The sequence below is a fragment of the Lolium perenne genome, chromosome 3, assembly GCF_019359855.2.
Source record: "Lolium perenne isolate Kyuss_39 chromosome 3, Kyuss_2.0, whole genome shotgun sequence".
NCBI classification, from domain to species: domain Eukaryota; kingdom Viridiplantae; phylum Streptophyta; class Magnoliopsida; order Poales; family Poaceae; genus Lolium; species Lolium perenne.
The window spans coordinates 278,460,425-278,475,814 of NC_067246.2; the positions used below are offsets into that span (position 1 = coordinate 278,460,425).

The following is a 15,390-nucleotide window of genomic DNA, read 5'->3' on the forward strand; positions in this document are numbered from 1 at the left end:
TAGCCTTCGTTGCGAAACCCCCGCATCGAGAGCCACGATACGGAAAACCTTCCAGAGACGCCGCCGCCGCCAATCCCATCTCGGGGATTCAGGAGATCGCCTCCGGCACCTGCCGGAGAGGGGAATCATCTCCCGGAGGACTCTACGCCACCATGGTCGCCTCCGGAGTGATGTGTGAGTAGTCTACCCTGGACTATGGGTCCATAGCAGTAGCTAGATGGTTGTCTTCTCCTCATTGTGCTTAATTGTCGGATCTTGTGAGCTGCCGAACATGATCAAGATCATCTATCTGTAATGCTATATGTTGTGTTTGTTGGGATCCGATGAATAGAGAATACCATGTTATGTTGATTATCAATTTATATCTATGTGTTGTTTATGATCTTGCATGCTCTCCGTTATTAGTAGAGGCTCTGGCCAAGTTTTTGCTATTAACTCCAAGAGGGGGTATTTATGCTCGATAGTGGGTTCATGTCTCCGTGAATCTGGGGAAGTGATAGAAATCTCTAAGATTATGGATGTGCTGTTGCCACTAGGGATAAAACATTGGTGCTATGTTCGAGGATGTAGTTACTGATTACATTACGCGCAATACTTAATGCAATTGTCTGTTGTTAGCAACTTAATACTGGAGAGGGTTCGGATGATAACCTGAAGGTGGACTTTTTAGGCATAGATGCATGCTGGATAGCGGTCTATGTACTTTGTCGTAATGCCCAATTAAATCTCACTATACTCATCATAATATGTATGTGCATGGTCATGCCCTCTTTATTTGTCAATTGCCCAACTGTAATTTGTTCACCCAACATGCTGTTTATCTTATGGGAGAGACACCTCTAGTGAACTGTGGACCCCGGTCCAATTCTCTATACTGAAATACAATCTACTGCAATACTCATTCTACTGTTTTCTGCAAACAATCATCATCCACACTATACATCTAATCCTTTGTTACAGCAAGCCAGTGAGATTGACAACCTCGCTGTTTCGTTGGGGCAAAGTATTTGGTTTGTGTTGTGCAGGTTCCACGTTGGCGCCGGAATCCGTGGTGTTGCGCCGCACTACATCTCGCCGCCATCAACCTTCAACGTGCTTCTTGACTCCTACTGGTTCGATAAACCTTGGTTTCTACTGAGGGAAACTTGCCGCTGTGCGCATCACACCTTCCTCTTGGGGTTCCCAATGGACGCGTGTCGAACGAAAAGACAATACGTCAACCACGCGCATCAGAGACCAATCATGCAAACCAAATTTTAGCAAGCTCTATGTATTTCTTCACTAATAGGTGCAAAGTATATGATGCAGGAGCTTAAACATGAGCACAACAATTGCCAAGTATCAAATTATTCAAGACATTATACCAATTACCACATGTAGCATTTTCTGTTTCCAACCATATAGCAATGAACGAAGCAGTTTCAACCTCCGCCATGAACATTAAAAGCTACGAACACTAGTGTTCATATGAAAAAGCGGAGCGTGTCTCTCTCCCACACAAGCATGAATTTATTCAAACAAAACAAAAATTAAAATAAACAGATGCTCCAAGTAAAGTACATAAGATGTGACCGAATAAAAATATAGTTTCAAGAGAAATGACCTGATAAGTTGTTGATGAAGAAGGGGATGCTTGGGCATCCCCAAGCTTAGACGCTTGAGTATTCTTGAAATATGTAGGGATGAACCACGGGGGCATCCCCAAGCTTAGAGCTTTCACTCTCCTTGATCATATTGTATCATCCTCCTCTCTTGATCCTTGAAAACTTCCTCCACACCAAACTCAAAACAAACTCATTAGAGGGTTAGTGCATAATCAAAATTCACATGTTCAGAGGTGACACAATCATTCTTAACACTTCTGGACATTGCTCAAAGCTACTGGAAGTCAATGGAACAAAGAAATCCATCCAACATAGCAAAAGAAGCAATGCGAAATAAAAGGCAGAATCTGTCAAAACAGAACAGTCCGTAAAGACGAATTTTTTAGAGGCACTAGACTTGCTCAGATGAAGATGCTCAAATTGAATGAAATTTGTGTACATATCTGAGGATCACGCACGTAAATTGGCAGATTTTTCTGAGTTACCTACAGAGAACACTGCCCAAATTCGTGATAGACAGAAGTCTGTTTCTGCGCGGTAATCCAAATCTAGTATCAACCTTTCTATCAAAGACTTTACTTGGCACAACAATGCAATAAAGTAAGATAAGGAGAGGTTGCTACAGTAGTAACAACTTACAAGACATAAATATAAAACAAAAGTACTGTAGCAAAATAACACATGGGTTATCTCCCAAGAAGTGCTTTCTTTATAGCCATTAAGATGGGCTCAGTAATTTTAATGATGCACTCCCAAGAAATAAGAGTTGAAGCAAAAGAGAGCATCAAGAAGCAAATTCAAAACACATTTAAGTCTAACCCACTTCCTATGCAAAGGAATCTTATACACAAATGAATTCATGAAGAACAAAGTGATAAGCATAGGAAGATAAAACACGAGTAACTTCAAGATTCTCAACATAAAGAGGGGAAACTTAATATTATTAAGATGCATATAACCATGTTTCCCTCTCTCATAATGACTTTCAGTAACATCATTGATGAAATCCACAATATACCCATCACTTAAAACATTCTTATCATGGTTCATATGCATAGAAGTATCATTAATTTTGGCATAAGAAGAGTTCTTCTCATTAATAGTAATTGGAGCAAGATTATTATCAAGAATTTGAACATGGTAAACAAGTTGCATATTAAGGGAATTGTTTTTGGCAATCCAATCATAACTATGACAAGTTTCATAAGGATAGTTATAACCTATATCATAGCATTCTTTATAATAATCATCAAAGGTCGGAGGCATAGTGTCATCATAAGAAATAGAATAGTTATCTTTCACAGTAGGTTCATCTGTGACCATACCATCATTGTTACAAGAAGGAGATGTATCAAACATATAATGATCAGTAGCAAAAGGATTTTCAAACACCTCATCCCAAAGCTTAGAGCTTTCTATATAATTATGGGAAGAAGCATGGATAGTACTGATACTATGGCAATTATTATCATCATCATTTTCAGAATTAGTTTCCCAGAGATTTTTAATATCAGAAGTAGCGTGCTCTTCTAAATCATGATCATTAATGTATGTAAAGGGCATAGGAAGATTATTGTATTCAGATTCATTATCATAATAGTCATTAAGAGCAACATACTTACGGTTACCTATCGTTATCTCATTCACGCGGGATATGCCGTTACCTCTTTCTCTTTATTCTCCTTCTTCTTCTTCTTCGTTCCCTTCTTCTTCTTCTTCTTCTTCTTCTTCTTCTTCTTCTTCTTCTTCTTCTTCTTCTTCTTCTTCTTCTTCTTCTCTTCCTTCTCCTCGTTCCCTTCTTTAGGAGGATGAGGCTTGAAGGGAGGCTTCTCCACATAACCTGATTTACTTTCAGAAACAATAGAAGAAACTTGGGAGGATTCCTCCTTTTCATTAATAAGTTCGAAACACACAGCGGTCCTATCATATTTTTGCAAAGTGTCATCTTCTAAAATATTTTGTATGTAAGTATTTGTATGACAATTATCAATGCAATAAGAAAAACACCCATGCAGGACATCATCAATATCAAGATCGTTAATATCTAACAAAGAAATTTTCCTTGATAACTCTTCACACCACAAAAATAAAGTAAGTTCATCATGCTGATTAGGAGTAATTTCATCATCACAATAGAAATTTGCAGCACTCATGGGGTTCAAATTATCATTGGAGGAGCATTGAAAATTAAAATGACCCACTCTATGGCAAAGTTCACAAATAAAAAGATAGAGGGCACAAACTTTTTTTACCAAGATCATCTAGAGCCCTAGCCCACTTTCTAGTTTTTTCATTAATATGATGGATACAATATTCATCTTTGATTTGATTAATTCCACAAGGTCTATGCATTCCACAAAAATTAACATGCTTATAGGAAATAGCAGTCTTAGGAATTTGAGCATGTTTATTGCAATCATTAACAACAATTTCATCCTTCATGCAAGCATCTTTAAAAGGTTCATGATACTTATCAAAATTCTTCTTAGGCAATTCAAAATGAGAGGCAAAAGCTTTATAAAGATTTGCAGCAACTTGAGAGTCAAGACCATAAGTAGCACTCATATTTCGAAATTTACCGGTATCCATAAAAGTTTCAATGCATTCATAATCATAATTTATACCTGACTCTTTGCCTTTGTCGTTCTCCCAATCTTCAATATTCTCCTGAATTCGATCAAGAAGGTCCCATCTAGTTTCAACCTCCTTGCTTATGAAAGATCCCTCCAAACAGGCATCTAGATAGTCCTTGTGATGTCCTGAAAGCCTTGCATAAAAATTATTAATAATAACATTACGGGGGAGCTCATGAATGGGACATTTGAGCATTAGTGACTTCAATCTCCCCCATGCTTGAGAAATACTCTCTCCATCACGAGGATAAAAGTTATAAATGTAATTCCTATCAATATGCACTTCATGAGGAGGATAAAATTTAGAATAAAAGAGAGATACAATTTCCTCCCAACCAAGAGAATGACTATTCTTTAGCAATTTATACCAATGCGCCGCTTTACCAGACAGCGAAATAGAGAATAGTTTCTTCCTCACTTCATCCATAGGGATACCTGCACACTTGAATAACCCGCATAATTCATGCAAAAACAGTAAATGATCTCCAGGATGGACAGTTCCATCCCCTTCATAGCGGTTATCCATAACACGTTCAATAATTCTCATGGGTATCTCGAAAGCAATACTTGCAGTAGGTGGATTTAAAATATCACAAGCATCATTAAAGTTTTCGCATATGGGAGATAAAGTATTATCAGAGCAAATTTTCTCCCCTAAAGATGGGAAGCTAAAAAGATCATAAAAACTAGCTTCCCCAAGCTTAGACTCCTCCATAGCATTAGCAGTGATTGCGTTCATACTAATAACATTGCTACTAGCATGCAAATAAGGCTCCATAGGTTTTTAATTTTCGCATCACACAATTCATGTCTTAACTTAGGAAATAAATTAAAAAGCTCCATGTGCTTTCCATTATGCCTAACTAGTGAAATAAAAACAAGAAACAAAAAGATGCAATTGCAGGATCTAAAGGAAATAGCTTCGAGCACTTACAACGGCAACAGAAAATAACTTAGTTACCTGGGACCGGAGTGTGAGTGCCTTTTACCTTTCCTCCCCGGCAACGGCGCCAGAAAATAACTTGATGTTTACGCACGCTTCTTTTCCTGTAGACAGTGTTGGGCCTCCAAGAGCAGAGGTTTGTAGAACAGCAGCAAGTTTTCCCTTAAGTGGATCACCCATGGTTTATCAAACTCAGGGAGGAAGAGGTCAAAGATATCCTCTCAAGCAACCCTGCGATCACAATGCAAGAAGTCTCTTGTGTCCCCAACACACCTAATACACTTGTCAGATGTATAGGTGCACTAGTTCGGCGAAGAGATAGTGAAATACAAGTTGTATGGATGTATATGAGTTGTAATAGCAATCGGAATAAAATATGGCAGCAAGCAAACATGCAACAGAACAGCAAATAAACGGAGATTCGATGTGTGGAAACAAGGCCTAGGGATCCTGCTTTCACTAGTGGACACTCTCAACAATGATCACATAATAAAACCACTCTACACTCTCTTGTTGGATGACAAACACCATTAATTGTGTAGGGCTACAAGAGCACCTCGATGCCGGAGTTAACAAGCTCCACAACATTCGATGTTCATATTTAAATAACCTTAGAGTGCATGATAGACCAACACAATTATACCGAGTACTAACATAGCATGCACACTGTCAACGACAAGCTATGAAAGGGGGAATAGATCACATCAATACCATCATAGTAATAGTTAACTTCATAATCTTCAAGAGATCACAATCATAGCATATACCAAATACTACATGATGCACACACTGTCAACATTACATCATGGAGGAGGAATAGACTACTTTAATAACATCACTAGAGTAGCACATAGATGATATTCAACTAGATCACAAAGAGAGAGAGATGAACCACATAGCTACAGTGGAGCCCTCAGCTCCGGGGGTGAATTACTCCCTCCTCATCATGGAGACAGCGATGGCGGTGAAGATGGCGGTGAAGATGGCGGTGGAGATGACTCCGGGGGAAATTCCCCGTCCCGGCAGGGTGCCGGAACAGAGACTTCTGTCCCCCGAATTGGAGTTTCGCGATGGCGGCGGCTCTGGAAGGTTTTCTCGGGTTTCGTCAATCGGTGTCGATGTTTTAGGTCAGGAGACAACTTATAGGCGAAGAGGCGGAGTCGGAGGGGCCACGGGGCCTCCTCACAATAGGGGGGCGCGCCCCCCTGGGCCGCGCCGCCCACACGTGTGGGGCCCCCAGGGCTCCCCTTTGGTCCCCCTTTGACTTTCTGGAAGGTTCCGGGAAAAATAAGATGTTGGGCATTGATTTCGCCCGATTCCGAGAATATTTCCTTTGTAGGATTTCTGAAACCAAAAACAGCAGAAAACAGCAACTGGCGCTTCGGCATCTCGTCAATAGGTTAGTTCCGGAAAACGCATCAAAACGATATAAAGTGTGAACAAAACATGTAGGTATTGTCATAAAACAAGTATGGAACATCAGAAATTATAGATACGTTGGAGACGTATCAGTGAGGAAGGCCGGAAACTAGAATGAAGGGGAGGATCAAGGGGGAAGTTCCACGAAGGGTAAGTCGCCACAATGGCAAGTCAGTTCATATCTAATTGACCTGTTTTCTTGAGGAAGTACAAAAATGTTTTCGAAGAAGAAGAAAGAAGAAGATCTTGAACGGGTCAACTTTGAGCCTCGTCAACTCTCTGCGTATCAATTGAGTACCATGTCAGTCCATTGTTAAGCTGGGGAACATGTGTTCAATGTATAGGTACAGCCGTATAGGCATTCAACGATGTTTCATCAATTTAAATATCTTAAGTTTGTAGGGGTCAGAGATATATCTCCTCACCTTTTCTTTTATCTTGGCTACGGCGGGTTTACGGCTTTACGCCAGCCCGAACATTTTATAAAGGAACTCTCAAGAGAATACAAGGTATACCTCCTCACTTGAAATATAGTGTAGTTGATCTTTCCTTTAACATTGTCTAGTGTGTTTTATCCATTTAGTGATGTAAAACAATGTCACTCATGGTTCAGCTCATTTAGAAATCGAAGGCCTTTCATCTACGTTATCTATTATTTCAAGCATAAAAAGGAGGGGATAACAAGTATTGCACATTAGAGCATCTCCAGCCTCCGAATGTATTTGGGGCGTATCGGACATTTTTTCTTTCCCAGCCGTGCGCCCAAAGGCCCTTTCCATCCGGCACGGTCCAATACGGTATCCGACGCCTCGAGCCCATCCCCGGTCCATAGGGGACGCTCCGGGCACGTCGAACACAACGAAAAGCGAGGCGAGGAGACGCGGGCCTGATGCGTCAGCGACACACGAACGAAGCGTCGCAGCTTTTCCATAATGGCGACGGAGGGGCAGGCGAGATGTCTCGTCGGCGCTGCGCAGCCTCCAAGCGTCGTAGGCGCTCGCATGCCACCACGCGTTCCCGCGCTTTCTTCCCGCCGCTTTCTAGCCTCTTCACGCGCTATCTTTCCGCTTCTTCTCGCGACGCTGGCGTCTATAAAAGGCCTCCCCCGCTCAATGGTAGCCACCACAGCCGCCAACACCCCTTCCTCCATCGCAAGCACATCCCTCGTCGCATACACACCACCTACGCAATGATGAACCGCGCTAGCGCCGGCCAGTTCCCCCCACCACCGTCTCTACCACCACCTCCACCACCTCCAACACCGCAGGAGTTCGATATCGACCCGGAAGCTACAGAGAATGAAGCGTGGAAGGAGGCGGCACTGGCGGACACCATAGCGGTGTTCGACGCCGCCACGGCGGAAGAGGTGCGGCGGCGCTGGGCGGAGGAGATGGGCGAGTGGTGCTGTGCAGAGAGGGAACGCCTGCACATGGAGCGGGAGCTCCATTACCATGAGCGGCAGGAGGCGATGGAGCAGTGACGGTAGGAGGCGCTGGAGCAGCAGCTGCGGGAGGAGGCATGGGCAGCGGAGGCGGCCTGGGCGACGGAGGCGGATGCGTTTGCAACGGCTGAGGTGACGCAAATGGAGGAGGAGGAGGAGGACGACGACGACGAGGCGGAGGCGGAGGATGAGGAGGACTATGACGACTTCGACTGGTCCAACGATGACAGGCCGGACCCGGAGGAGGCGGCGGCTCAGCAACGAGCGCTCGTCGTGTTTTTGAGTCGCAGAAGAAGCTGCAGGACGACCCCGTGCCCGCAAATACAAGCAGATTCGCCGCACCGTCGAACTCTCCCTCCAGGCGGTGTAGCAGGGGAGGTCAGGCGACAACGCGATGATCAAGCACCGGCGTCTTCTCCTCACGCTCCGTAGAGAGAGGCAGCGCGCAGCGCAGGAGCTGCGACGGAGGGGAGGCGACGACGGGGCGGGGCCGTCGAACGTACCGCAGGGCGGCCAGTAGGCTAGGGTTAGATAATCTACCCGTTTTCATTCAAACTTGTAAAATATAATCGAATTTGAATTAAAACCTTTATTTTCATGCACTTCTATTTATTTGGATGACGCGGCTGGAGCGCGACGTCACCCAACGTGGCACGAAGAAAACATGTCCACCAAACGCTCGATTCGGCGCCGTCTGGGGGACGCGGCTGGAGATGCTCTTAGATTATGAACTTTGAAACTTAGACGGGACAACACTTTGGCCTATTCAGCACACCCTTCCATGGTCTTCATATAGTTGTCTAAACTCTCTTGAGCTCCTCTTCGATGCTGTTTGGCGTCGGACTGTATGACAGTAGGGCTATCGCTCCGCTGCTGGTCTGCTCCGACCAACGGGGTTTTACTGTGCTTCGTCTCCAAGTGGTATGTCCCCGGAGATGTTGTCGCAGTCCGTCGGTCGAGCTCGATCTGGAGGAGGAAGATAGAGGACTTGATCGCGTTTCTGTTTTTCTCTTTAGGGTCCTCTTTGTAATCTTTGACCCGTTTGTAATTCTTGGTATCCCTTTGGGTCTCTTTGTACTCCAGTAATAATAGCAACTTTGTCGGGTTTCCCCCGAATGAATTTCGAAAAGAAAAAAACTCTTGAGTCACAACAACAGTTTCAGTGAATGACTGTTTGATTGCCACAACTACTTGTATCAATGGAATCGTGCAGCTCACCTGCCGAATTCTCAAAAAAAAAAAAACTTATACCTATGGACTAATACAACTAATAATCGATCAACCATAAGGATCTTGAATCAAAGTTATTTACATTAGAAAAACCCAATTTAAATAAATTAGCCTAATTGAATCAACTTCTCTCTGTTAAACATGCGGAACAAATCACATCATAACATACAAATGTAGGAGTATCTACTGAACTATCCCTACACGAAGGAATGAATCACTATAGCATTTGCAGATACGGTTGTCTAGCCGCGCCATTTCCGTCTTACGAAGCAGAGTGAGCGGCCATGTGGTGCTGAACCCAGTAGTCGGCCAAGAAGGTCTTGGCGGCGTCGAGGCTGGGGAAGTATGGCGGCTCGAGGAACATCTGCGACAGGGGGTCCATCCCGTCCGCCGGCACGAAGAGCGCCCGGTTGGCCGCCGCCTCCGCCGTGCCGCACACCGCCGCGACGAGCTGCCGGTACGCGAAGAAGAAGCCCCGCACGGCCGCCTCGACCGCCTGGAAAGCCTGCAGCAGCTCGACCTTGCCCGCGTCGTCGCCTTCGCCGCGCCTCCGGCTGTGGTAGAGCCTCATGGCCGCCTCCTGCACCCTGGGTCCGCCGTTGGGGTCGGCCTCGACGCCGATCACCCATGGCACCCGCTTCTTGATGTCCCTGGTGGCGTTGGCGACGTGCAGCAGCGCTCTGGAGCGGAAGCAGAAGGAGGCGTCGGTGCCGGCCCGTATCGCGAGCTGGCTCTTGAGCCGCAGGAAGTCGTCCGGGTCCATGAGCAGGTGCAGGTCCTCGATGTCGGCGAGCAGCTTCCACACCCGCTCCAGGATCCAGCAGTCGTCGGCCGCCGCCTCCCAGTCCTTTGCTTCGATCCGGTTGTTCAGGCGGGTGAGGAGCTGGGTCGCGGCGCAGAGCCAGGACTCGAGGATCTGGTGGATGGTGAAGAGCGCCTCGTTCTCCCGGTTGCGGAACCCGGTCTTGGGCTCGGGGGCCACCCTGGGCTTGAGCGCGTGCAGCTCGTGCGGGCGCACCACGCGGTCGTACTCGAGGACGGGTTTGCCGGCGAGGTTGGGCTCGCCGAGGCCGAGGGAGAAGGCGCAGCCCTGCATCTGGGCCTCGATGGCGAACCTGATCTTGGCGGCGACGGTCTCGGACCGCTCCCAGGCGGCGAGGCGCGGGAGCAGGCTGGCCTCGCTGGCGTGGCACACCACAGCCGCGGCGCTCCCGGGCAGCTGCCACACCTCGGACGCGCTGCGCTCCCGCGGGAGCACGCCCTCGGACGCGTTGAGCTCGGCCAGCGGCGCGGACCGCTCGCCCTCGCAGAGCGCGGCCACCAGCTCCACCTCCCGCGCGGCCAGCGACTCGAGCCGCCGCGCCAGCTCGCAGCGGCTGGCGTAGGGTCGCGGGTCGGAGAGCGCGACGGAGACGAAGCGGAAGGTGATCTCCAGCGCCTGCAGCGCCGGCGTGACCAGGCCCTCGTCGGCCCAGCCCGGGCAGCACGAGCCCTTCCACAGGCTCGACAGCTCCGGCAGGCGCAGGTACTGCTCGTACGCCTCCGCGGCGGAGCTGTCCTGCACCTTGAGGACCAGCGACGAGGTGGGCGCGCGCCGCTTGTCGTCCGGCCGCACGGGCGAGACGGGGGACAGCTTGGTCGTCGCCATTTCAGCGCTCCAGCTCAGCTCTGGTTTGAAAGTTGGACTAGTGCTTCTTTCTTCGAGTTGCTGCAGACGGAAACTTCGATCGACTATACTATAAAAGAGAAAGCTCGTATCTTTGAGTTGTGGTTTTGGTTGTGGGCTCGAGAGCTAGAAGGTGAGGCTGCTTATATACTGCTCGCGTTGGTGCTATAGATGATGAGGGTAAGGAGGAGCGCGTGATGGCGGGCGTGTGGACCGTGATGAGGAGGCCGGAGTGGTTTGAAATTGAATTTCACTGTGAAACCGCGGGGTTGGGCTGGCTGGCGTGCGTGGGGCTGTACGCAGAAAACCAATAAATTAGGAGAAAAGCGATCCGAGCTTATCCGGATGGGGTGTCAACCGCGATACGATCCGGTTTGTGCTGTCCAAGTCCTTGTGAATCGTGGTGTTTTCTCGCGTTCCGGCACCGCCGCACGTCGTGAACGCGGCCGTCTCTATCCGTTGGGCGTCCAACCTAGGCCGGCACATGGTTCGTTGTAGATTTGTGGTTATCACCTTATTCTATCCTATTTTGCAAAAAAAATCTGCCAATGTAGTTATAAAAGTAATAAAAATTACAAATAGCTAAATTGGACTATCTAGTGATGGCTACAAACACTAGCGCATGCACGAGGCGCGTCGGCATCCTCGCCTCTCCATCACCGGAGCCGGGCAAAACTTATCTTACTAGGCGAGACGTCGGGGTTCACGGTACCTCCAAGGCATGAGATGCCGGAGGGGGGGGTGGGCGGACCAGCGCCAGCGGAGGGGAAGGAAACCCAAGCCCATGGGGGATGGCCTCTCCTTTTTTTCCCCTCTCATACCTGTTCGGGATAGATAGTATATTTTTTAACTTCTCACCTTATTTTAGTATAGTACTACTAAAACATCATCCACTTCTCCTTTGCTTGTGCAAGTAACTTTCCACTTTTCCTTTGCTTGTGTAGGTCATTTGAGATCTAAGGGGAAACTAATTTCACAAGCCAGCGATGTACGTTGTATGTAATCAGTGATCTTGGTTGGCGATGTCGTAAGCCAAGGGGAGGCTATGCTTGTTTTTCATTCATCTTAGGAAATACAGTGCATTGCGCCTTCTATGGATGGAAAGGCTCTGCGGTTTCGGTAGTTGACTTTAGTGATGTTTCTTTCTCTGGTTATTTAGCACTACCAAATGCTCTAGTCAACTGCTTTTGTAAGAAGTTTAATCGGAGCCGTATTCTCCTCATCTTCTCGGAGTGCGTAGCATGTAGATTATCTTGCCAATCTCACCTCAGTCTAAACTGTAGCTTGCCTGAACATATCTTCGCGCGCGGAGTGTGTAATAATGGAGTATTATTTGACAATTGTGTTGTTTTATTTTGTCTCCAACATAATCAAATACAAACATTTGACCGCTACATTTTTCTTCATGTCTTTGTCACGAGACCACAACATTCTCTAGTTATTAAAATGATAGGTCAACATATATCATTTAAATATGATAATTGGTGTCATTTTGGCATATTAATTTGGTCAAAGTTTTTTTAAAAAGATTCTCACATTAAAATTTAGAAGAGAACCCAACGTGGTGCCGCCTTCGAGTGGCACGATTTCTTTTGAAGGGTGTTGTGGGAATCCCCTGCCCACTACTCTACAAACCGAGGCAAACTATAGGGCCGGTCTGGTCCGGACAGCAACGTCGTGTCAACGACATTTTTCTTCTTGAAGGTGATGCTTTGTATGGAGCGTTTCATAGTGCTTGGAGCATGGCGGGACAAAGACTGAGGGCGCAGCAGTTGCGGGTTATCATATGCTGATGATGTATCCCACTAACGTATAAAATCTCAATCACAAATGTTTTGTTTTCTGAGTTACACAAAAATGATAAAGTCTGGTTTTTTAAAGATTTGAATCACTATACTTAGATCCACACATTTGTTATTTTTATGTAGCCCAAAATATAAATTATTTCCAGCTGAAAATTTACAAGTTTGTGGAATACAATACTGCCTACATCATAAATTTATTTTCAGATTTTTATGATACTTACAAATGTAATTTTTAATTACTTCTTCAAATAGGGATCACTGGTACCCATGTGCATCAAATCTCTGTCCATACTTTCATTCTTAGTTAAACCTTGAAAGTAACCTCACATATGCACCACACAATTCTTTCCGTTGTTGTCTTGTTGATAATTCCCGTACGTAAAAAAAATTACTGGCCGGTGCAAAACCACCGAATTTCAGCATAACGTGAGATGCAGTGTTGATAGGGCAATACGACTTGCACTTCCCTCAAATTCCATCCACTCGCCGTTCGCCCGGAAGGTTCATATTTGCTGCTTAACACTTTCTTACCCCTTGCAGGGCCAGTTATGGATTTAATTGAGATATCAACGACAGTTGACCAAATTAAGCCTGAAGAGCCTCAGATACGTCCATGGCACCTGCCGCCTCTGTCTGGCGCCTTTGCGAGACTGACCGACGAGTCGACGACGGTCGCCGCTGCCGAACTTTGACGTTGGACACTTCGACGGACGCACCGAGAGCGAGTCTACTGAAAATCTGAAACCAACCACCTCGTTCTGACCAGCGGGGGCGGAAGCAGCCGAGAAGTTTGTCTCGGTTTTGGGGGGAATGCCTGCTGTGATCACATTGCTACGGTCAGTGCTTATCCCTGGTTTAGTACTACTAGTAATTTTCATGTGGTTTGACCAGGTATATTCCATGGATGTGACATGCGCTGCTTCGGAGGTGGGCAGACAATTCAGCTAATTACGAGCTAGCTGGTTTTTTACCATAAAAACAAAGAAAGATGGGCTAGCTAGCCCAGAGACTCGAGTCTGAGAGTCACGAGTTCGCGATAAGCACGAAGGTTGTAAGCTAGCTGTTGGATTTATTTAGTGGAAGACGGATCTAGCGTATCCTTTTACTGTAACAGGAACGTTGACAACTGGTTTGTGCTTCGTACTTGCAGTGCACAAGCAGCTGGAGTAGCTGAAGAATGGCATGTCGGTAAGCAAGATCAAAAGTATGTTGGTGGGCATGCAGATCACCTGCCTGCTGCAGTGCTGCCTAATCAAGTAAAGTTACCCCGATCGACGCCAGAGCATGCGTGCACCGAGTGAACTGTTGATATACACGACACGTGAGCACGAAGCTGGCAAGCTGCGACCTCACATAATTAACCCAACTTATCCAGTTATTCCAGATAAATAGGGGCATAATTTTGCCTCAAATCAGTCTCGCCTAGTTCTTCAGATAAGAAAGGATGATTGACAACACAGAAAGACAGAACAATGGTATCGCATCTGAGCACACGAGGCAAAGACGTCTTGTAGTTTACTCCAATTCTCCAGACATCTAGTAAGTAGTTGTACAGACGTGTGGAGCACATTTGATTGGAGAATCTAGCAATGGCAGCTTTTGATTTCTCTTCTCTATGTCACTCCCTTTGTAAAAATCGATGGCATTTGTTTGCAGGGGGAATAGATCGGGGTATATGGCCAAAAAAAAGTGGTAGGAAATTTTTTCAATAAAGGAAATATATTAATATCAAAAGATACCAATTACACCCAGCCTCTGCAACAACGCATGCAATGCCCTAAAACATTACGGATGCACACAGCCAAAAAAAGATAAAAAAGAAAACTAAGAAATAAAAGTCCCGCTACAGTATCACAGCCCTAGCAACAGTAATACAACCACCACCAAGACAGCACCTGAAAATCAGACTCTTCAAAAGCGACGCCTCCAAGAAGGGAACAGTGCACCAGCGCCACCGTCGCCCGATCAAAGATCTTAGGTTTTCACCTTGAAGATACTCTTCGCTCTCAAAACAATGCCTTCAACAAGGACATTGCCAGGCACAACCAGTTAAGACCAGACCTCGGGTTTTCACCCTGAAAGGTAAGACTCCGAACTTCACATGTGCTGCTGCCCCACTTCCATACCACTGCTGCGAAGTCCGGAACACCAAGCAAGCCCCTCAACAGCGCAAAGATTTGAACCTCGATTCGTTAGTCCTCCAATCCGGCCTTCATGATATTCTCTTCTTCTGACTTCACCATGGATCAACTGTCACTTGGTGTCAACACAGAAAAGAGCTTCACGCCGCTCCCTCCAGACCAAACGGAAGTGGTAGGAAATATGCATGAACAAAAATGCAGCGAGTCTTTTTTTAAAACAACCCAAAATAAGACCATGGATTTTAAGGTAACATTAGGGATGTAAATAGATGGGATCGGATATTGCTATTTCCATATCATTTGCCATATTTTTTTTACCATATTCGGATTTGAGCATATAATGATTGCATGCGGATTCGAACGCGGATTATATGAGATTATGGATATGGGGTGGATTTAGGGCGTACTTGGGTTGGAAGAGGATTCAGACACAAATTATATCGGATTATGGATATGGGGTGGATTTAGGGAGGACTTGGGTCAGAAGCGAATTTGAACACGGATTATA

The 15,390-nt window shown here is 46.0% G+C and overlaps 1 protein-coding gene across 1 annotated transcript; it reads right to left on the minus strand.

The window, feature by feature from the left end:
- Positions 1–9,311: 9,311 nt before the first annotated feature.
- Positions 9,312–11,067, minus strand: LOC127344399 (nematode resistance protein-like HSPRO1). Its single transcript, XM_051370663.2, has one exon. The coding sequence runs from the start codon at positions 10,916–10,918 to the stop codon at positions 9,533–9,535; it is 1,386 nt and encodes a 461-aa protein (XP_051226623.1). The 5' UTR covers positions 10,919–11,067; the 3' UTR covers positions 9,312–9,532.
- Positions 11,068–15,390: the final 4,323 nt, after the last annotated feature.